Here is a 21,223-nt window from a genome sequence, read left to right as displayed (position 1 = left end):
CTTACTGTCTATGAAGCTAGAATAAGCTGAATTATAAAGCTGAAGTGACATCAATGGAGTGCTGGCCTCTGAAATGGAAAGTGGAAAGGTAGAGGTGTATGACAGAATCCAGCCCAGTATTTGTTACCGTTACACGTGGCTTAAAGAGACGACTAAAAATCCCTTTCCTTGTCAAATAACGGAACACTGGCTGGTAAGCCATGACCGAGACTGTTTCCTTGTCATTGCCCGTATGGTTCTGCTGTAGCTCTTCTCCTCAGAAAGGGTGTTGTAATGGCCATAAATAGAAATTTATATAAATCGTAAATTCAAAGTTACCCAGGACTTTTTGTTTGATAGATTCTTCTGATGAATATATTTTTTTGTTTAGTCAGTGTTTTCTAAAAGTGTTAGGCAGAAGATATCCCACTAGAGTAAGTGAAATCATGTCGCTAGTGTAACCATCGTCTCCCTCTAAATTTGACACTAATTCTAGGACAGTTGTAGTTACCTGTTGCATTTTTATTTTAAGATAAAACATTTAAATTTGTGGCTCGAAAAAGCAGAAATCAGAGAAACTGAAAGAGAAATCAGTATATTACAGCTATCTTAAACTAGTCCCAGATCTAGACTTCTTTAACCTTTCTGTGGAAGCTCTGCTTCTCTGGGCTTATTTTGTTTGAAGCATCCCTGGGGAGTGGTAGGAGAGATGTATGTGTTAAATAAGAATTCCCAAATTAGGGCAGACATTTGACTTTCAGTAACTGGGTCGATGTTTGAAAACTAGTCTTTGTTCTTGATGAGCAAAAGGGGGAGTACCCAGCATTTGGAACCAGCTGTCTGGAGACTGGAAGTATCAGCATCATACAGTTAACGTTTTGTGGCAAGAACTTGCATGTTTCATGAGGAGGTAAAAAGTGGTGTCTTAGAAAAGAGATGTGTGAAGATTATTTATTAAAAAATCTTTATCAAGAAGGCTTAAGCCTTGATGTCTACCTGACTGGCAAACTTTTAATATTAATAGAGAAAAAGGATAAATTGAGGAAGACTGAAGTGTCCTACTTGATGAGTTCAAGTCTTACTGATTGATTTATCTGAGTTTGGCTTTTGTTCACATTTTGCTTTTTCCTGCTCTCTTATTTTATTGCAGATTCTGTTTCTTGACATATCTGGGGGACTGAGCAGGGAAGGGTCTTTCAGTAACTATACAAGTACATATGGGTATGCAAATAATCCATATTCTTTATAGGCTTCTAGGTTCTGTGTACTTTGCATAATACAGGTCAATGAAATGCATAGAAGCTAATGTTTGTGTAATAGGTTAGGAGAACTATGCTTGTAATATGAATCTCGTGTTTCTACTAATCTCTTTCCACGAGGGTGCATTAGACTGCAGAATAGAGCTCCATCATTGAAACTATCACAAAGTATTTCCCCCTCCCCTCAGTTCCTGAAGACCAGAAAAATACATCAGGGAATGGCACTGCCATTACCAATCAACTCTTGCTTTTCATGAGAACATCGTATCTGTGGCTGTTCTTCACTCAGAAAACATAGAATTCTTATTGCTTTGATTTCTAATGAAAAGGAATAGAAAGCTGTCTCTTCCAGTCAGATCAGATCTGGGATGTTATTTACAGTGCCTAGTTCCAAAGTAATCTCTGTTTTTAAGTAGAGTGTCTGAATATTCAGGGTGCTGTGTTCTAGCACCCTGATCCTAGAGCTTGTGTTCTAGTAAATTGACGACTCCCCTTGTCAGACTACGCTGTTAGTTAGACTGACAGCCTCTATAGTGAGCACCTTCAAAGGAGTGTTAAGAAAAGGGGCTTTTTCTTCCTTTTTTCTGCTTTGTCTTTGCCAGTGGAAGAGCACAAATAAGCAATCTAGGGAATTGTTTTGGAAGGACTTTTTTGTTTTGAGTATGTGCATATTTTGAAGTGTTTTGAGGTCATATTAGGGAAGGCAGGTTAAGGAATTTCACTTCAGACTTGATGAGGAAAAGTGTTTGGATTTGTGTTGGGTTTTGGTTTCCTTAGGAATTTAACTTCGCAGTCTCAGCCTGGCTGAATTCACAGGGGGATTTTGGCTCATAATCAGACACATCTTTCTTTTATGTTCACTGTGCTGAAGGAACAGTTTTTGGCTGCAGCCTTTGTTGTAGTATTTTAGATTATCCTTGGGTTGTTTTAGAAGTGAGGAATGCAAGGAAGTGAGTACCTAAAAATAAGAGCAAACACCTATAGCTTATGTCTGTACCTTTTAAGGACTGCGTGCTGGAAGCAGAGGACAGCTTTGATGTGCTCACTAAAATTTGCCTGGCTGATGGTATGTGAAGGCTCTTCTGTTTTAGTTGGAGTTCCCTAATCGAGTCAAGTTTCATAAGTAGCTGTACTGTGTCAATGTCATCCAGATGCAAGCTGAGAGGGCTGTGTAAAATTGAGGTCAGGATACTGTCCATTCGGAGAAGGTGCAGTTCACAAGGCATTTGGAGCTAACAAAATGTGATCCCATAGTGAATGACCAGAATTTTTGAACTGTTGTCTCATTAGTTGGGTTTGTAGTTCAAGCATTATGGCTTCTTATTTCTAAAAGTGCTGGTCTGCCTTTGGAGTATGAGGTCCAGCAGGTTGATGAGGTCATCTTGGATATGTAGTAATCTGTCTTGGTGATGGAGCTCTAGTTGTATGTGGGTAAGGTTAAGCAGAATGATTTCCTATGAAGCTTGCTATAAAAGAAGCACAGCATGTCCCAGGCCCCTCAGACATCCATTTTCTGTCTGCTCAATATAAAGAATTAACTGGGGAAAAAATGGGTTTTAGGAGGAAAAATACAGTAAAATCATGCAGTAGATAGCGGTTCATTAGTTTTCTGCTTCTGAGTAATGTCTCTATATACTGCTCCAACATAAACAGCAATAATTATCCCCTTGAGGAGTAGATGATAAGAGGTAAGGGAAGCACTACATTGGGCTTAACTTCTCAAAATGAAGAAATGACAAGAGTTTGTTTAATTTCCATAAATTTTGTTGTTTTATCCATACGAGAATAGATACAGCTAGTGTTGTAGCTATTACTGTATTTAGTGCTGTGTCTATTCTTCATTATAATTCTGGGCAAGTTCTCTATAAGTGCTTTGTGTACAGAATGACTTATCCCCATATGACTTTTCTTTTTTCCTTTCCCACACAGATCACCCCTGGCAGCAAGGCAGCACAGTCACAGATGAACCAAGGGGACCTTGTGGTAGCCATTGAAGGAGTCAACACTGACAGCATGACCCACCTAGAGGCCCAGAACAAGATCAAGTCAGCCAGCCACAACTTGAGCCTCACTCTTCAGAAGTATGTAGATATAAGTTAAAGTCTTTGCATTCCTAAGGGCATCCTGTGAAAGTCGTGACTAAGGGATATAAGTGTTTTATCGCTGTCTGTTAGATTTACTTGAAGTATTCATGGCACAAATATGAGATGGAAAGCCCAAATCTGCTCTGATTCTTGCAGAAGGCAGCATGGATTCTTATAGAAATCAGTATGGTTGATATTTTGAGTCTATCTGTGTTCAATTTAGCCTGTTGGATACAGGTGTAATCCCATATTCATTCAAGCTTCTGTTAAAAAATAATCCAACAGTGATGTTTCTTTTATTTATTCCCATGTGGACAGCACACAGTTTTGTTTGATTAATTTATGAACGACTATTCTAGTAATGACTGTTATAACAAGTGTTATGAGTGCATGGGAGGAACCTGTCATTCACAGGGTGAATAATCACAGCAGGCTGAGAATTTGAGCTAATGATCTGGCACCTATGAGTTTGAAAGTAGCCTCTCTGCATCTGGCAATAAGAAAGGTGTAGCCTGAGAGCAGGAAAGGAAGTCATTAGAACAAGGAGAGGGCAGATTTTCTCATAGAGAAGTGATAGAAGTTGTCTTGCCATTGAGAAAGCAGAATCTCTTCACATAACAGGTCTCTTAACTTTCCCTGGTTAATGTTGCTTGCTTTTTAGGAAACTTGTTCTCAAGTCAGGTAACCTTGCACTGAGATTTTCTGTATTAGTTGCAGTAATACTTAAAGCTCCATAATTACACAAAGCAAAGTAATTGCTATTTTTATTGCGTTGTAGAGAAGATAATTTTTACATAGGCTAGACAAAGACTGGTACAGAAAGCAGGTCGTAGTGTGAAAATACAATTTCTGGGAATATACTAGAAAATCTCATACATGGGCACGCAGTAGAGCTAAAGAGTATCAGGAACAGACTCACACCTAAGGGAAAAAAATCTTTAGCTGAGGTTTCCAGGACAGAGCAGGGTACTCTAAAGCAAAATGTATGGCTGAATTTCCCACATGGCTTTGTAACTCTCGAGTTTGTCTTTAAGTGGGAGTTCCAGATAACGTAGAAAATTGCAACACATTTGTTAGCTTCTGTGAGAACACTGGGTAGACTTACGTATTTCCTGGAAATGTATAACTTGTAAATTTCCTGGAACAGTGTTTAAATTAAAGCTCTTCAGAAGTTCCTTCCAGATTTTCTCAAAGAAAAATCTTTGAGATTCTTCTCAAAGGGTGTGGTCTAGCTGTTTCAATGAATGCAAGGGAGGTAGGGAGATGCATGGAATAATTTCTGCCATCTCGTATGATGTGCATGTATGCCTCTAGTGTGCTTAGGCAAGATTTTCAGCCAAAATTAAACAGAGACCAGGAGCCTAATCCTAAATGTACTGAAATGGGTTTTACATCAGAAGCAAGAAGAAAATGGTCTTCCAAAGTTGTTGAGGGAAGATGGGGCACTATCTTGATGCATGTAGTTGAATACCCCAGTCTTAAACAGAAGGCATGTCCACCATATTTCGGAAGTTAGATTAAGCTCACCTTGAAAAATCATTTTTCCTAGGCACAAGTGGGCTAATTTAGCTAAGCACAAAAAGATTGTGGCAGTTTAGTCACCTGTCCAAAATTTACACTGAAATATACTTTTTTTTTTTTTTTTAATTATTTGACAATGATTGTATTGGTGACAAGAAGAATAGTTAACATGAAAAATATAGGAGTGGTCATTAGTGATAGTTATTTTCATCCAAATAAGAACAAAACAGGAGAAAGGCAAAAACTCTTGAAACTTGGTTACAGGAAAATGCCTGTGCTAAAAACATGGCTTGCAGCAATGAAACTGGAATGTTCTACTACTATGGAAAAACAAAGCTAGTTTCCATAAAGATCATAGAGATGGGGACACTCAGTTATCTCATTTGCATAAAATTTTGGAAACATTGGAAATCCTTTCACATGGAAAAGGCGTATATGTGCATTAGAAAATTGACTGTTGTGATGGGAGAACTTAAGCCCTAAATTTTGACGATCTTGGGCATTTATGTGAAGTAGTTGTGTGGCTCTACAGGATATCTTCGAAGGTCATGGAACCAATCTGTGGCTTGTTTTCTCCATTGCAGCACTGGAAGTAGAAGTGAACTTGCTTGTTTGGTGTATAAGACCATGGAAGAGGCAGTGGAACATGAAATCTAGACATAAACCCTCTTGAGACAGAAAGCTTTTTATTTTTCTAATGGCTCTTGGCTCTCAAGAGCGATGGCCTTTCCTTTTATTGATCCTGGCCATGAAGGTTTCACGAGCATTGTTTATAACCTGACAGTTCAGACAGTGTTTGCTGCTACTCACTTTTATTATCACACTTAAGTTCCCTGTGGGGTTTCTTTTTCAGGGTGGGGAACGGGTTATTTTTTATTTGGCTGTCAAGAAAAGCTGTACATGGTGTCAGCACTTATGCAGGACATCAAATTGCAAGACATCAAATGTAGCAGAAGGGGAAGCATTAAGAATGCCCATTCGTACTTGCCTGCCTAAACGATGAGTCTACACTTCTCTGGCTATACTAACTTAGTTTTTCTTCAAGTACTATCAATCTGCACTGTTCACGGTACACTAACGTAGCTCTTCAGTGAGTGCTTAGTGTGCGGTGCTGGCCTGAGTGGAATTCTTGGTGCTTCAGTCATGTAGATATCCCATTACGGGTTCAGGAATTTGTGGATGTCAAGTGTTTTTCTGACAGCTTCCTTCCCTAAAATCCCTGTTAAATTTGTACTTATCACCTCACCCATGCTAAGTTTTCACATGAAACCACAAAATTAGGATGGAGGACTCAGCAGTTATGCCAGAGGTTTGATCAGGCAGCCAGAACTTGTCTTGTTACTGGCTTGAGTGAAATGCTGCATTTTCTGGCTGCTAATTTTCAATGTCTGGCTGCCAAGTTCTCCAGAGCCTGCAGCGTGCCTCCCTGGGTTGCTTTTGGGAAGTTAAAGGGTACAGACAGGCAAGTGGCAGGGAGCTGAAGTATTTGGGACGTTTCTGGAGAAAGAGACCTGTGATCCAGTGATGTGGAAAGGTGTGGGACCCTCCAGACCAGCTCTGCTTCCTTCATTTCAGAAGACAAAATACATCTAGGAAATGAATTCTCTTTTACTGAAGAGAAGAAAGCAGCAGTGAGGGCACAAGCAAAGAAATTTCTTTGGCACTGTGCACTCTTACCCAGTAGAACTCCATGAGGCATGATAGTATTCAGCCAAACAAGGCTGATACTCTAAAACATTAGATACTTAGACAGATGCAGCTCATTCCTTAGAAACGTACATTATTCTAAATGTACTGCGGGGGGATTAGTGCTACTTCTGCTAGACAATCCTAGGGAAGGCTATAATCATGCTCTGTAATGACCTGGGTTGTGGTGGAAAAAGGCACTGCTGTGCTTTTAATCTTTTTGTGACCTCCTGGAGTTTAGTTCTTCGTCATTTTTCAGTATCAGTTTCTAATCAGTTACTTGAGCTACACAGCTGCCCCCAGGCATTTTAGTTCTGGGCCAGGCAAAGTTCATCTTTAACTGGCTGGCTGTCCCACAGATACTAGGCCATAAACTTATTGTCCTACAGTATTCAGTTCACAGGTGAAGAAACAAATGCACACGAAATCTATTTATATTTCATACGAATGGGTTTCTTTTTTAAATTCACAGTAAATGCAATGCACGAGAGCGCGGTATTATTTGTCAGCACGTTCCACTGGAGCATCCACAACATTCATTTGATCTTAACTCAAGGAATCTGATCAGCCTCCTTGGAAAGGATTCACCAAATGTACTGGCTTAGTTTTGGAAAGTGCTGTAACATGAGCGCACCTCATTCTGCTGGCACAAACATTCCTGTGACGCTCTGAGGCTCCTGCCTTGGTGTCACCCTGTGCTGCTGGAGAGGAGCAGGGGAGGCGTGGACCTTCTGTGCCTGCTGTGCCTTGACACAACCTTCCCCTCCCAAGGCATGCCAGTGATGCTACCGTTCACTTCCAGACAGTCACTATTGCTGGAAAGTCATGAGCTAAATAATCCTATTTTTCCAGTGAAAGGGAAAAAGTCAGAGGCAAAGCTACGAGAGATTTATGGTAAATATTTAATAGCTTTCCTTTTTTGTGCAGCATCAAAAGATGGCTGATCCTGCAGTATTTATTTCAGGCCTACTATAAATAAAGCATGTGGTGACAGCAAACTGCAAGCAAGGGGAATTCGGTGTTTATTGTAAGCTGCTTTCTTTTGTCTGAAGCTGTGAATAGTAACCAATTCTGTGCATGTTTTAGGTCTGCTGATGGGCACATTTTAAATCGGAACCAGATTTAGGCTGCGTTTATGCTCAGAAGAATTAGAAGAGGGTATCTATTCCAGTTTAAGAGTAAATTAAAACTATATAAACAGAATTGATGAAAGTATGGTCTGAAATGGTGGTACTCAGACTATTCTGTAGAAACATTTCCTAAAAGCATTGTAGGAGGTGGTTAGTAAAAACAAACAGAAAATGAAAATATGGGTTTGGAATTTTTTCTCTTCTTTGAATGATTCCATTATATTCATCAGACTAATGATGTTTTCATTCAGGGACTTCTTGCGTACTAGAGGTAGAATCTGAGCCCATGTGAATGTGGCTCTTGTTTGAAAGGAACACTGATGCTAGTGATAATTTGCTAGTGTTCACATTCAGCACTGTGAATATATGTCCTGAAATCCATGCTTGGAGTGACTTAAGTTTTTCCTGGTTCTTCCTGCCTTTCTGACTGCAGTTGTAAAGGAGTCCCACCTGGGGCTCAATAGCTAGCATAGCAGCACTTGAAAGTTCAGGGAATGAGGAGCACATCTCGAGTCCAGTAAGGATCTCTGAATTACTGGACGCAGAAGTGAGATGCTTGTGATCATGCCAGACTGGATTAAAGATATGAATGCCTGCCTCCTATCAGAACACAGTATTTAACCACTCAGCCTCAAGTGTTCACAAAATGTGCCATTTACATTTGATAACATTTCACTGGAAATGATGGACTCATCCTATTTTCAAGTACAAATATGTTCATATTGCCGTAGAAATATAGCCTGAAATTAGGTGACATGTCAAAAAATCAAATAAGAGTATAAAAAGAAAAAATGAAGCTTTGTCCTTTAATCTATTCCCTTGAGTTCTACAGAAATTATGTTTAAATATGCCAGCATGATTCTCAGCAGGTTTTAAAGGTTAAATTAAGAAAATACTGGCTAAATATCAAAGAAATAAATTCAAAGCTCGTGGATCTAGACTGGACCAAGTACTGAGATCTGCGACTAGGTGTTCAGTCTGTGTTGGAGCCCTCCACAATTCACTCAGTGAAGTATGAGAGGACAGTAGGATTTGTTTATAGATGTCAGGTTAGCATTTGGACAGGGCTGTGGATTACTGTCTTTGAGTAGTAATATTTAATGCTGTTAAAATTAATAAGCAGCTTTTTTCCATGGAAAATGAAATATCAATGTCAGTCACTGCAATAAATATAAATATTTTCCTTACATGAGCAGTTTATTTGAGTGGACTGCTATGTACACTCACTGCATAAAGTGTCCATGTTAGTTTTAGAAAAGAGCCTGGAAACTGTGGATATATGCCAAGGCTTTAAAGGGCCATGAAATTTTCATTACAATAAGATTCTACTTAGGGATTAGAACTGTTCTCAGAGTGCACATCACCTTTTTTCCCCCCAGATACCAGCTTAGAGGTGTGGTTAAAAATCGTTGTTTTATTTGTCTGAGAAATATTGTCTGGATGAGCTAAAGATAATCTCCATGTGAATCCTTTCACATATTATATTGCACTTACCATGTAAAGGTCAAGATGGGTATCATGGGCAATACCAGAGTCAGTGGGCTGACACAACTTAGTAAATACACATGACATTAGTAATCTTTCACACAAACAGTTATTGGTTGCATTCTGCAATGAGGAAGTCGATACATTCCCCAAAATGTTACAGTAGACAAGAAGGTCACCAGTTGTTAGGGCTGGGACCTTGTCTTCTTGATTAATGTTGATTAGCTTAAGCGTGGACATGTCAAAATGTAAATTACACACTTGAAGTTAATTGGAATGGGTGATGTAGTATTTTTAAGAAGTGGAATGAGAATCATTCAATCGCATAAAATACTAAGGCTTTACTAGATCAATCTCGTAATGTGTTATTTGTGCATGTGAAGTTCATAGTTTCCTTTGGATGAATCCTTTTTACTGGGGTGTTTCTTGCCCACCAGCCACTATAAAAGCTGTCAGACCTAATTCTTTTTTTACAAAATCTTAATGGTTGGTGGCCCTGTTGTTTCTTACAGCAAAAGCAGAGATATACCAAGGGCCGTTTCGCCTGTCGTTCGGGCATCGTCAGGGGTTGGCCACCTCTTTGTCTGTGCTCTGCCCAACTGATGTCTGTTGCAGCATAGCAATACTGAGCACTGGGTACAAATTCAATCCATGACAGCATAAACAAGTTCTGTAACTGGATGAAATTTCCTGGGGGTGAACCCACATTCTTTATGGCTTACCTGAGTTTTCAGTAGCGATAAGGAGAGGAAAGCTTTGGAAATGGTTTTAAAATAGTTGAAAGACAGGAAGAAGAGGACAGCAAGAAAAATAACCTGCCTGAAAAAAAGGTGTCCATACTCCATGGAGGTTAAGCGTAGAGCTTGCTGCGTGCATGGGGTGAGTGCCAGGCATGTGCTCAGCATCCATAGTTACTACTCTCTGGAGAACTCTCAGGCAGAGCAGAGCTGCAGGGATACCAGCAGAGCCTCCCTATTTACCCCTAGGAGCTACCGGGATGGAGCAAATGAAAAGCAAACTTGCATTGCTGCAGGATTTGATTCATCTAGCAAAAGAGGGAGGAAAAAAAATGTCCTGAACTTGCAGATGTTTTTCCCTGAGGAGTAATGGCTCTTATGCAACTAATCACTTTATTCTGTAAGTGCATATAATTTCATTCCACAAATTGACTTCACCTATTCTGCCCTTTTCTCTGGTGTAAGTCTCTACTAAATCTAGCAAGCTTCATCATTCTGTTTTTAAATGTCAAGGCTATAAACATCCAAGGCAGAGTTATGTAGGAACCTTGTTGTTTTAAAGTAACATCTTGAAACCTCAAAGTCAGTGTGAAACAAAAGATCTTGGTTGGATAGCACTGTGAGTGACAGATGTAGCTTATCAGTAATGTGGAAGAAATACAGCTTTTTATCAGCATCTTCTGTCGTCAGGTAGTGAGTGAGGAAAAACAGTCATACAATAAACAACAGAAGTGATGGAGTAGTCTGGCAAATAAATTCCTTTGCTGCAATACACATACATTCCAGTTATGCATCAAACATGCATGTGGTTGTTTGCTGTACCTCGGTACGTGACAAAGAGTGTTTACAGTGCTGAGCAGCTTTGGCACTAAAATTCATGATCAGCGAGCAGAGCGGAGCAGAGGGGACACTCAGTGTCTGCTCTGCCCGGCTGTGGTCTTGGGTATGGCCAGGTCCCGCCACGTAACCTCACAGAAATAACTGGGTGTGCCCAGAACTGACACCGGTGGAAGGAGGATCAGCATCTCCCTGTAAATCTTTGTCTGTTCATAAATTGTTGCAGTCAATTTTCAGCAACTCTGACTGTGTTCTGGGCTGCAGCTGATTTTTTTTTTTTCTTTCTCTTTTTTGTTGTCTTTCATGATACATGTGCATGTCTCATGAATATGACTTATTGTTTCTCTTTTTAAGCTAAAATGGTTGGGAGAAGGGTATAACACTCACTTCTAAGGGAATATCAGTCAGTAACTCTCCTGAGGAAAGTTTGTTCTAGGCAATTAATGATTAGCTCTTGTTCTTAGAACTCGAAGGTACAGATTTCTCAGATAATTATGTTTTTTTGTGATATATTCCAACTATGAGTATCAGCACTAGTGCCTTTTACAGTTTTCTAGCCTCTTGTTTCAGGAATACTTTGTGTCAGTGAATTTCACAGATTAATTACCTATTGTTTAACAAAATGCCAGGTTTTATTGTCTCCTCACACTGTGTACATTTTCATAGTATCTCGTTGTGAGGCAGGTTTCTATTCCTTCGTCTTTGTTTTCAGCTCTCAAAGTAGCATGATTTCCATGTCTTCTATATGGAAATCTTCTAGTTCTTGTAAAGATTACTCCTTTTTCCTAGTTTTTTTTTTGTTTCTTTGCTCCTGCTGATGGAAATATTTTATGTGAGGCAACTAAAGCTAAATGCACAGCTCAGTGTTGAAGCTAGGTATTAATGCAGGGTTTGCTGCTGTGGAAGATCCCAGTTTTTGTTTAGTTCAGCTTTCTGTCTCTGGTAGATGCCACTTGTAGGTATTTCAGAGGAAAGTGCAACACAGCCCTAAGTAAGGAAATAATGAACCTCACACAAAAGGTCTTGATTCGAAGATCCGGTAGGAAAAACCTACCTAGTTTCACGTTTCTTACAATCCCCTCTATCAATTTTTCACTATCAGTCTTTTAAGCTGTGCCATGAAAAATAAGAATCTGTATGGTTACTTATTTTTATCCAACCTAAAGCAGCTGTTGGAATTTTTGTTGTAAGTATAAATATCTAATCCTTTCTGACATCGTGCTATTGTCATAGTGTCAATGATGTCTTGTAACAATGAGTTTCACCTCAGGTTAATAAAGTACTCTAGGAGAAAATGTTTGCCTTTATCAATTTTATGCGTGTTGTCTTTTTAATTTCACTTAACGTCAAGGAACGTAGCTTTATTTCCCTTTTTCTACCATTCATTATTTTCTAAGTCTCTGTAATGCTTTCCCTTATTCACCTCCTCTCTAAAGCAAACAATTCCAAATGTCTCAGTCACCTCTGCTTTCTTTGTATGGATTTAAGTATTTTTGCACCTGTCCTAATTTTAACATGTACTTTTAAAAACGAGAATTCCAGGCATAATCCTGACCTGTAGGTTGGCGATAGGATATTACTTGTATAATTCTGATTCTTTTGACTATTTTTACATTTTTCATTTAATTTTCTCTGGTGATCCCATGTGTACTGGAAAGATTTCAGGGGGATGTTCAGCGCTGTGCAGGTTCTCACAGGACCTCCCACAAATATATCTTCACTTAGCTGAGCATCCTAGAGTGTTTCAGTTTGCATTCATCACTCTGCTTTCTTTGCTGTGTTCCAATAAAAGGGCAAACTTTGTGTTTTGAAAGCATTTTAGTGGGGTTTATTTTTGGTTTTTAAATTATATATTTGTCAAATACAGGTGAAAGGCAGGCATTTGGACTGGAGTGTGGTTAATTCAGTAGTGATCTGCTTCTTTTGAAACGAAATTGTCTGAAACGAAGCCCAGGTTTCTTCCTGCAGAGAGGTTTAAATTATGCCAGTTTCTATACAGTTTAAGCTATTAAATAATAATCTCTTGAGGAGCTGCTCTTGTGATGCCTCAGTACTGAAGTTCAGTCTCTGCGTTTTAAGATGCTTTGAAGTTCCCTTTTTCCAGAGTGCTGCCCAAACCTGAATTCTTTCTCTCACATTTAAGAGCTATTAAAATGAGGATGTAGAAAAAGCACGTTGATCACCAGAAAAAGTCTAGGCTATACTTAGCTTTCACTCCTGATTAAGCAGAATTTCTGCATAAAATTAGAGCTGAAAAATAGGAGTCCAGATTGCTAATCTTTTTTTCTTTCTTTTTTTGGGGGTGGTTCCCCAGATCTAAACGTCCAGTGCCAGTTTCAACCACAGCACCCAGAATTGACTCTCCCAGGGCTGTAATTCCCCACCAGAAGGTATGTGACACATTTCTCCTCAGCCACAGTTAATATCACTTTTATCTATTGCAGTGAAGGCAAATACCTGCTACGGGAAATAGCTTTTGCTCTCCCCAAATAAGTAAACATTGAATGAGTGCGCAGGCAGCAGGAGTGCCACAATGCAATGTGTTAGTGATCTGTATTTTGCTAATTTCTTATTAGCAGAACCAAAGCATCCAGCTGTCCTCTGACGTGATCTGGTCTGACCCATTCTGAGCAGCTGATTCTCATCTAGGCTGCAAGAGGCTACCAAACCTTCTCAAAAGATACATCTGCTCTTGTAGATTCTTGGGGAAAAACTGATAGACTGTGCCTCAGTGTATCCAAATCCTGACTACAACTGAAAAGACACCGATTTGGAAAGAGGACATTAGGGTGTTTGAAAGCTTGCATCATATTACATTCTTGTCACGTTATTCAAAAGATATAAGAATAAAAAATTAAGAGGATAAGTCAACTTAATGAATAACAGCAAGTGGCAGAGGAAGTGGATGGCTTGGTTTCTGCTGTCAAAGCTCGTCGTCTTCCATAAAATAAATATTCATATTATAATAAACAGCATTCATTGACTGTACCTGGCAAGTCATCATCTGTATCTTTGGAGGCACTGAGGAGCAAGGATACCTGAAAGATGGTATATATCCTTAGGCTCAAGCACCGGGTAGGACATTTGTATTGCTGACACATTTAATTAGATAAATGCAGAGGAGGTAAAATATCCATTGCCGCAACTGTACCCATTCTGTGAGTGCTAGTGTCATCCCTAGCATGTAGTATAAATAAGAAACACTGAAGACCAAAATACATGGGGAAATTAGGTGATATTCTACTGGTTTTGGCAGTTCTGACTTCCATAGATCAATTTTAAGTCATTTTTATAAACACCATGTTTTCCAAATGCAGAGCTCAGAAGGTAACATCATCCCTGTAACTGCTGCAAATATGTTCAGACTAACAGAAGAAAACACACTTGGAGAGAGTAATTTGATTCAATTCTATTTTGTCAAATTTGAAACGAACTTGTCTGACCATTCCTAGTTGAGACAAATGATGTTATTTCACTCCAGATCTTGTCAACTTTTTGGTAAGGGAAGATGAAATTAAGAATTTACCTTGCTCAGAGTTGTTTCTGCTTATATCATGATTTTATAAAAGTTATCTTGGAGAAAGTTATTGGAAGAGTCACCATACAGTACTGTGAAATTCCTAGAACAAAACGGGTGGATCATTCTTTTAGACTGGTGTTCAACTGCACCAGCAAAGTAACAGGGACAGGAAGGGTGAGAGAGTACTTATTCTCCCTCAAGAACTACACAGAATGCTGTTAGTTTTCAAGGCAGCAAGTAGACATGTCTCTTCAGAGTTATTCACCAACACAAGACTGACAATTATCTTTTGGGGCCCTCAAGAGCACCTGCGCAGGTATGACATTTGTCTACTTGCACCACAGGCACATGAAAGCTTTTATACATCAGATTTTCTTGACTCTGTATTAGGTGCATTTCTTCCCTGACAAGTGTCAATTTCAAAATTACTGCCATAGCTATTCAAAGCTGTTTACCACACAAAACATTCTTCTCCCTTAACCATCTACCCTATAGAAAAGTTAACTCCACGCACTGTAGGTTTTTTTAAAGGTCCTAAAAGTGCCTCTGGCATGAAAGCTCTGAAGTCACTTTACATTTCCTATTTTAACACTTCAGAGAGAGATGAGGATCAAAGGACTCGACCCTTTTTCAGGAGCATGTTGTCTCGCTCTTGAGCATTCTGTGTCTCGATGCTTAGGAAAGGTTTATAGGAGTTGTTGGAGGCAGCCTGTTCTGAATGGGCTACAGGCAGCACTTGCAGTTGGAAAAGAGATTTGCTGGAACCTTTCTGGAGGAAAAGGGTGGCATCTAAGAGAAGTTATGGTGGGAAACAGGGTATCTAGCAGGATTCAGAAAGGTTGTCTTAGGTGTAGGGTCTTTGGTCCAGGGGGAGGGGTAGCAGTAGAGTGCTGGAGTGGGAGGCCCTTTGCAGGTAGGAGAAGTGATGTTTGTGTCACTAGTATACAACAGGAGACAACAGTAGTTTTTAACTGAAGAAAAATTCTTCTCTGAGGGTGGTTTGGAAGGGAATGAAGGCGTTGAACCATTGGAGAAGTCTCAAAATCCAGAATAAAAAGTCTTTACTGATACAGACAGTGGTATGGGGATGTTGCAAAAAGGTATGTTACAGTAAATGTACTTTAAAAATCAAGGTTTATTTGCTTGTCCCTTTATTATTTCTAGTAACAGTATCACTGCAGAAATGAAGGATTCCATGACACATAGGCAGAAGCTGTCACCAACACATCACTGCTTGACAGTCTTTAGACTCTGATGGCTCACATGAAATGAGTTTAATCGCATTTCAGAAACCAGCAGAAAACTACATTACAAGACAGTCACAACAATGTTGTCCTCAAACATCGAGAGAAGTTTTTCTCACCTTTCTCTGAGCCAAGGTTAAGGCATGGCAATGTTAGCTAAAAAAATCTGCATGTGCAAGTTCAGTGTCTAGTTTAAACCATAAATTCTCTTGTACATTATTGCTGATCTGATTGCAGCTTCCACTAATTTTCAAGCATGTGTTTCTTCTTTGACTGCTATGGTCATGGTTTTTTGTGTTAGAGAAAAGTAAGCATACATTTTTTTTTTACAGAGATGTAAGGAAGGTATAAAAACCCCAGAGTTCTTCACCATGGTAGAAATTTTTCTACATTCCACAAGTAACATACATTCACTCCTTACTTGCTTGAGCTATCAATGTTATGGATGATACAGGCTCTGCAACCATGAGGATGGTGTCAGCTGAGCTGTAGGGCTATTACTGGAAATACAAGTCTGACTGATTTGCAGTTTCACTATTTCCTTATCTGACATTAATCTCAAACTTGAAACAATTTTCATTTAGTTTAGTCAAATCTTTTTCATTTAGTCAAGTCTCTTGCACAGGTGTGGCAGAGCTGGAAGAAAGGGCATAACTAGTGCTGAAAGCATTCCAATAAGAAGAAGAGTAAGCAGGAGTCCAAGGGTTGAAACTAAGCCGTCATCCGTCAGTGAGTTCCTGCAGCTGTTTGGGGGGACGCAACGCAGGTGAAGATTCAGCTCAATGCAGTTCAAAATGTTCAAGCTGAAGCTTTAAGGCTAAATATAGTTTTAACTTCTGCCCTTTTGCATCAAGGTATTAAGACAGCCTCTTTAATTTTAAGAATATGACTATGTGTTGTCCTGTTTATAGAACAGTACTTAACTCACTTATTTCAGAGTCACAGTGAGGATCTCCTAATGCTTATGATCTGTTTCCTGCCAAATCTGGGAACCGATATGGCTAAGAGAAAATAGAGGAAGAGATGATTGACTTTTTAAGTAAAGCATAGGATGGAAGAGCTGGCTGAGCCACAAGCTGTTTGTTGGATGTCATTGAGCAGTCATTTAATGCCATGGTGCATCAGTTTCCTTCTTTCTAGACAAAGTTTAAAACAACAACTGCTTCTTGGGCATTCTGGGAGGTCAAATTCATTAGTGTAGCGTTAAAATTGTTCTCCCAGAAGTGCAAAAGGTGAATAAAGACTGTGTGGTGATAGCGACAGATAAATAGAACGTGGGCTGTCAAAGGAAGAGGACCTGAAAAACTAGTATTGACTTCCAACATAAATTTCTTTCTCAACTTCTCAGGTACATAAGGAGTATTTGCCTTTCACAGAAATTGAATATTTATGAAGAAAAGAATAATAATATTTCAGAACGGAAATTGAGCTGATTCATAGCTTCCTTCTAGTCCCAGATGTCTGAGACATTTCTCAGCTTTAAGCTCATTCACTGACGTTACACTGGGAAATTAAAAAGCACTTTTCCTCTCGTAGTAAGGGATTGTTGCAGGATCACAGCATCTTTCTCGAGGGAAGAAGCCCATTGCTCAGTGTCAGAGCCTCCTCTTCTGGCCGGCTGAAGGGTAGCATCGGGCTTGCTGGAAATGTTCGCTTGCTTTTCCAGCCGCACAGGGTGTGGGACAGAAAGGGACGGGAGAGATGGGGAACAGGGGAGCGCTTGTTACTGTTGGTTGCACTTCGTGTGATGCAGTGCTAAGAGCTGTGCTGCTGCTCAGTATTAGAAATCTGACCTTCGAATTCAGAAATGGTTTCAGAAAGGCTGCATTGATCTGGTTTTGCCACTGAACTAGGGAAAAAAAAATCTAAAATATCTTGCTGAGAATAAACTGAAGGAGAGATTCTTTGTCAATCACAAAAGGAAAGAGCTAAATAAGCTTATTATTGGGCAGTAATTCTTTAGAAGTTTTACAGCTGCTTTCTTAGGCACTTCCTGTTTCATTCATTTGCCCCAAACACAGGGAAAAAACCTACCTTAAAACGACCATGAATATTGACTCAAAATGGAGAATGCTAACCTGGCACAGCTGGGTTCCTAGGAATTCTAGTGCTGAGTTACCAGCACGCTGGTATTCCAGCTAGAAAGTGTTTAAGGAGTGAAACCAAAGCACCATTCATCTCATAAAGGTGAGCAAAATCATCAACCATCATTTTTTATCGTGGTCCTATAATTTTCCCTTTGCCTATTGTTAGTGTCCAGTAACGCCAAAGCTATGAAAATGCATTAGAACTAAGGAAATATCTGGCATTTCTCTCATTAGCAGTTGAAACTGATAGTTGATAATCAGATCTCCTTGCACCTCTTTTTATTATGGAGCTTAGGAAGCAAACTCACAGTTAACTTAGATGAAAGCCACAGAGCTTTCAGGATAGCAAACAAATATAACTCTGGCATATCCTTTTTCTTCTTTATTGCCTCTGTTGTTTTTTCCTTTTTTTTTTTTCTTTTTAAATATTTGTTTTGTCCCTCTCTGCTAGCATGTAAACCTCATTAGCACAAGTGGTGGCAATTTCTGAACATGGTCTTGTGCATTTGTGCCTCTTACAACACAGTTTTAGGGAGAATCCCTGTTTTCTGTTTCTTTAATGATGTTCGGAAGCTGCAGCAGGCCGCTTAGAGGTTGGTTGTTGGTTGGTTGCCGTTTTCTACATCAGGGTATAATGACTGAAGTGTGTAATTCAAATGTATTTATTTAAAAAGGCATAGTCTGAAAAACGCTTCTAGGATTATCTGTTTCTAGAGCCTCAGGCAGCTATTAATGCCAGCTAAAATCTCTTCCTGTTTATTACTAAGAAAATTGTTCTCAGTTCATTTTATCTACCTTACATTTTTGATTCAGAACATCTTAAATCTATTTAATGTTATGATTAATTATATCCTTAGACCTTTAGGGTTTTTTTGCAATTAATTTTAATTAATCGTAATCTCCCTAAACTTAAATATGCAGGTTAGAAAAATCCAAAAGGAGAATATAAAATATTTATCTTTCTAGTGAACCTTAGTGTCAAAATCAGTAAATGACATTAATGATAACCAATACTGGCAAAAGCAGGAAATCAGAGGTCAAATTATTCTCAAGTTTACGTTTCATGCAAGGCTATGGGGGAGATGTGTGTAAGATGTTAAGGTGGCCACTGAAGCAGTGCCAGCCCAGATGAGGCAAAACGTCACTGCAGGCCACCGCCTGCTCTTGTACTGGCTTTCATTGAGGGCAGACTGTGGGCTCCGTCCCTTCTTCAGGATGATGTCTCCTGCCTGTCCATGTCCCCCAGGGCTGGACTGCAGCATGCTGCCACCATCACTAGTGGGCCTCTAAACTGTGAGCATCACAGCGTCGGGGTGCCAGTTACGGCTGCAGCCATCAACCAGGTCCAGAGGGAGAGGTTGCGGTGGTCCTTCTCCTGTAGCAAAAGCGATGTACCCAAGTTAGGCTGGAGCCAGGAGCATCCAAGATAAGATAAACTACAAATTGATGTCATGGCTCTAGAGAAATCTGTCGATTGCCACGCATTCAAATAGTTTTTTGGGTACCTCAGCTACAGATTTTTTTTATCCAAAGCACATAATTACAGACTAACAAAATCAAAGAATAAAACAGCTTTTGAAACTATATAATTCATTATTTTAAAACATGTGCTGATGCGTTTCAGCACTCAGGATGCTAGATTCGAAAGGCAAACATTAAAGAGATGTTAAAAATAATCGATAGTAGAATCTTGCTATTCGTGTTCCGGTCACTGAGCGTTTAGAAGTTAAAGAATAAGAAAACTGAGAGTAAATGTCCTCCTAAAGAGAAGTTTGTATTCCTCTCTGATAAAATTGTCCATGCTGCAGGTAGGCAGACTTCCAAAAAGTGTAAAGCTGTGGTCACTACCCGTTGCCAGTAGCTGGAAAGAAATGAGGCAGTTTAACCCTAAGGCTTCAGTCCTAGGCATTCAGGTGGCATTGCACCAAAATGAGCTTGAAGCAGTTTAGGCAACGTGAGCATAGATTTTACATGAAGCTTCCTCAGAACTCATGTGACAACTTATTTCCTATATTGTGTTGCTGAAAAAGCAATATTTTCCTTTTTTTGATATTACCTTTTATTTTGGTTTCGCTAAGCTGCATTAATAGCAAATCATTTATGAAACTGAAGCATAGTACTGCGTTTTTCCAGGACGAGGCTTTGGTAGAATGTTTCTAATTTGAGCACCAGCACGGATTTCTGTGGGTATAGCTATTGTAGGAGAGGATCCCCTGACTGCAACTAAGACAGTATATCCTGCTGTCCTAGTTAGGAATGTTATCTGGGACATGACTAGGATCATACATTCATCATCTGCATACTCAGGCACACATTGCTTCTTGTGGAAACAATGCAATGGTCAGACTGGAAGCATCCTATCTGTTGAGCGGTCCCTGTCCTCGAGTCCTGTTGGTCTCTCTGCTAACCATGCTGCATGGCCTAATTAGCATGTACCGGAGCCTGTGGAAACAATGCAATGTGTGGGCTTCAATAACTTGAAGTGTACTCATGAAAAATACAATGCTGTGCTTTAGAATCATTATGTTTTTACAATAATGGCATTTACTTTTGTGTTTGTGTATCATCTCAAATGATTCTGACCTCAAGACTTTTTCTAAAATTTCTTAATTATCCTAGAAATTAATGGACAGTGTTGTCTTTCTATAAAATTATTGCTATGAGGTTGACTAGTAGCAAATGCTCTTTCAATGTTAAGCTTTATTTGTGGATTTCAACTAAAACCCAGTAAAAAAACGCCTGAGTATGTTTTGCTTCCCTCATTTTGAAACAACGCGTTTCTTTGTTGAAAATCTTCCCTGAAAGGTTGGATGCTTTGGCCCCAGTCTATTTATTGCAAGTTTATCGATATGTTTAGAAAGCAGTAATTGCAAATATGTTATTTTTGCATGTGTTCTATGATTGCTCTTTTCTTTTTTTCTTTTCTTGGCCTGCATGTTTGCTACTACAGGAACCTGCTTGGGAAATCAATGGCAACAGACCAACCTTCAGTCCTCTAACTAACACGGCGACTGGGCCTGTGGGTAGTATTTTAGCAACCAATGGAACGTTTTCAGGCTACCTCAACAAGCAAGAGATCAGCTTTTCAAATAGCTCTTCCTACTTAAAGACTACCACAGTTAGATCTTCCATGTCCTCTCAGTCTGTGACTCCTGACATTTCACCTGCAAAGAGTAACCTAGGTTCAAAACGAAGCCCTGTATCGGCTGATGGCAGTAGTCCTTTCCACCAGCTGAGCCCTGCAAGGCAGTATAACAACCCAATTGGCCTTTACTCAGCAGAGACTCTAAGGGAAATGGCTGAGATGCATAAATTAAGTCTCAACCGAAGGGCTTCGGAAGGCGGATTTCCTAGAGGGTAGGTAACATGGTAAAATATTTAATATTTCAATAAGTAATGAATTTGCTGAAAAATGAATGTAATATTACCTACCCTATTGTGCATTTGTCTGGTGATCATGATTAAGCTCTGGAACAATCATTAAATTTTCCAGTACCCCCAAAACATACATACAGTGCCATTACAGAAAAACTCTTGGTCTTTGGTATCTGAGTTGCAGTATGGACTGGCAATAGTCACCAGAGCATGAGGAGGAACACAACAACTGAAGTGACTGTGATCTTCTCAGGATTCTGGCACTAAATGATTTCAACT

At 39.5% G+C, this 21,223-nt stretch overlaps 1 protein-coding gene across 7 annotated transcripts in view; it reads left to right on the top strand.

The window, feature by feature from the left end:
* LDB3 (LIM domain binding 3) overlaps window positions 1-21,223 on the top strand; it is a 127,603-nt gene that overhangs the window by 40,185 nt on the left and 66,195 nt on the right. For all 7 annotated transcript variants that reach the window (XM_075423018.1, XM_075423022.1, XM_075423021.1 and 4 more), the window contains exons 3-4: window positions 3,168-3,319; window positions 13,033-13,108. In XM_075423018.1, the coding sequence (XP_075279133.1) occupies window positions 3,168-3,319; window positions 13,033-13,108 (228 nt within the window). The remainder of the gene's footprint in view (window positions 1-3,167; window positions 3,320-13,032; window positions 13,109-21,223) is intronic.

Source organism: Opisthocomus hoazin, chromosome 6, assembly GCF_030867145.1.
Source record: "Opisthocomus hoazin isolate bOpiHoa1 chromosome 6, bOpiHoa1.hap1, whole genome shotgun sequence".
NCBI classification, from domain to species: Eukaryota; Metazoa; Chordata; class Aves; order Opisthocomiformes; family Opisthocomidae; genus Opisthocomus; species Opisthocomus hoazin.
This window is presented reverse-complemented; position numbering and strand designations above follow the sequence as displayed.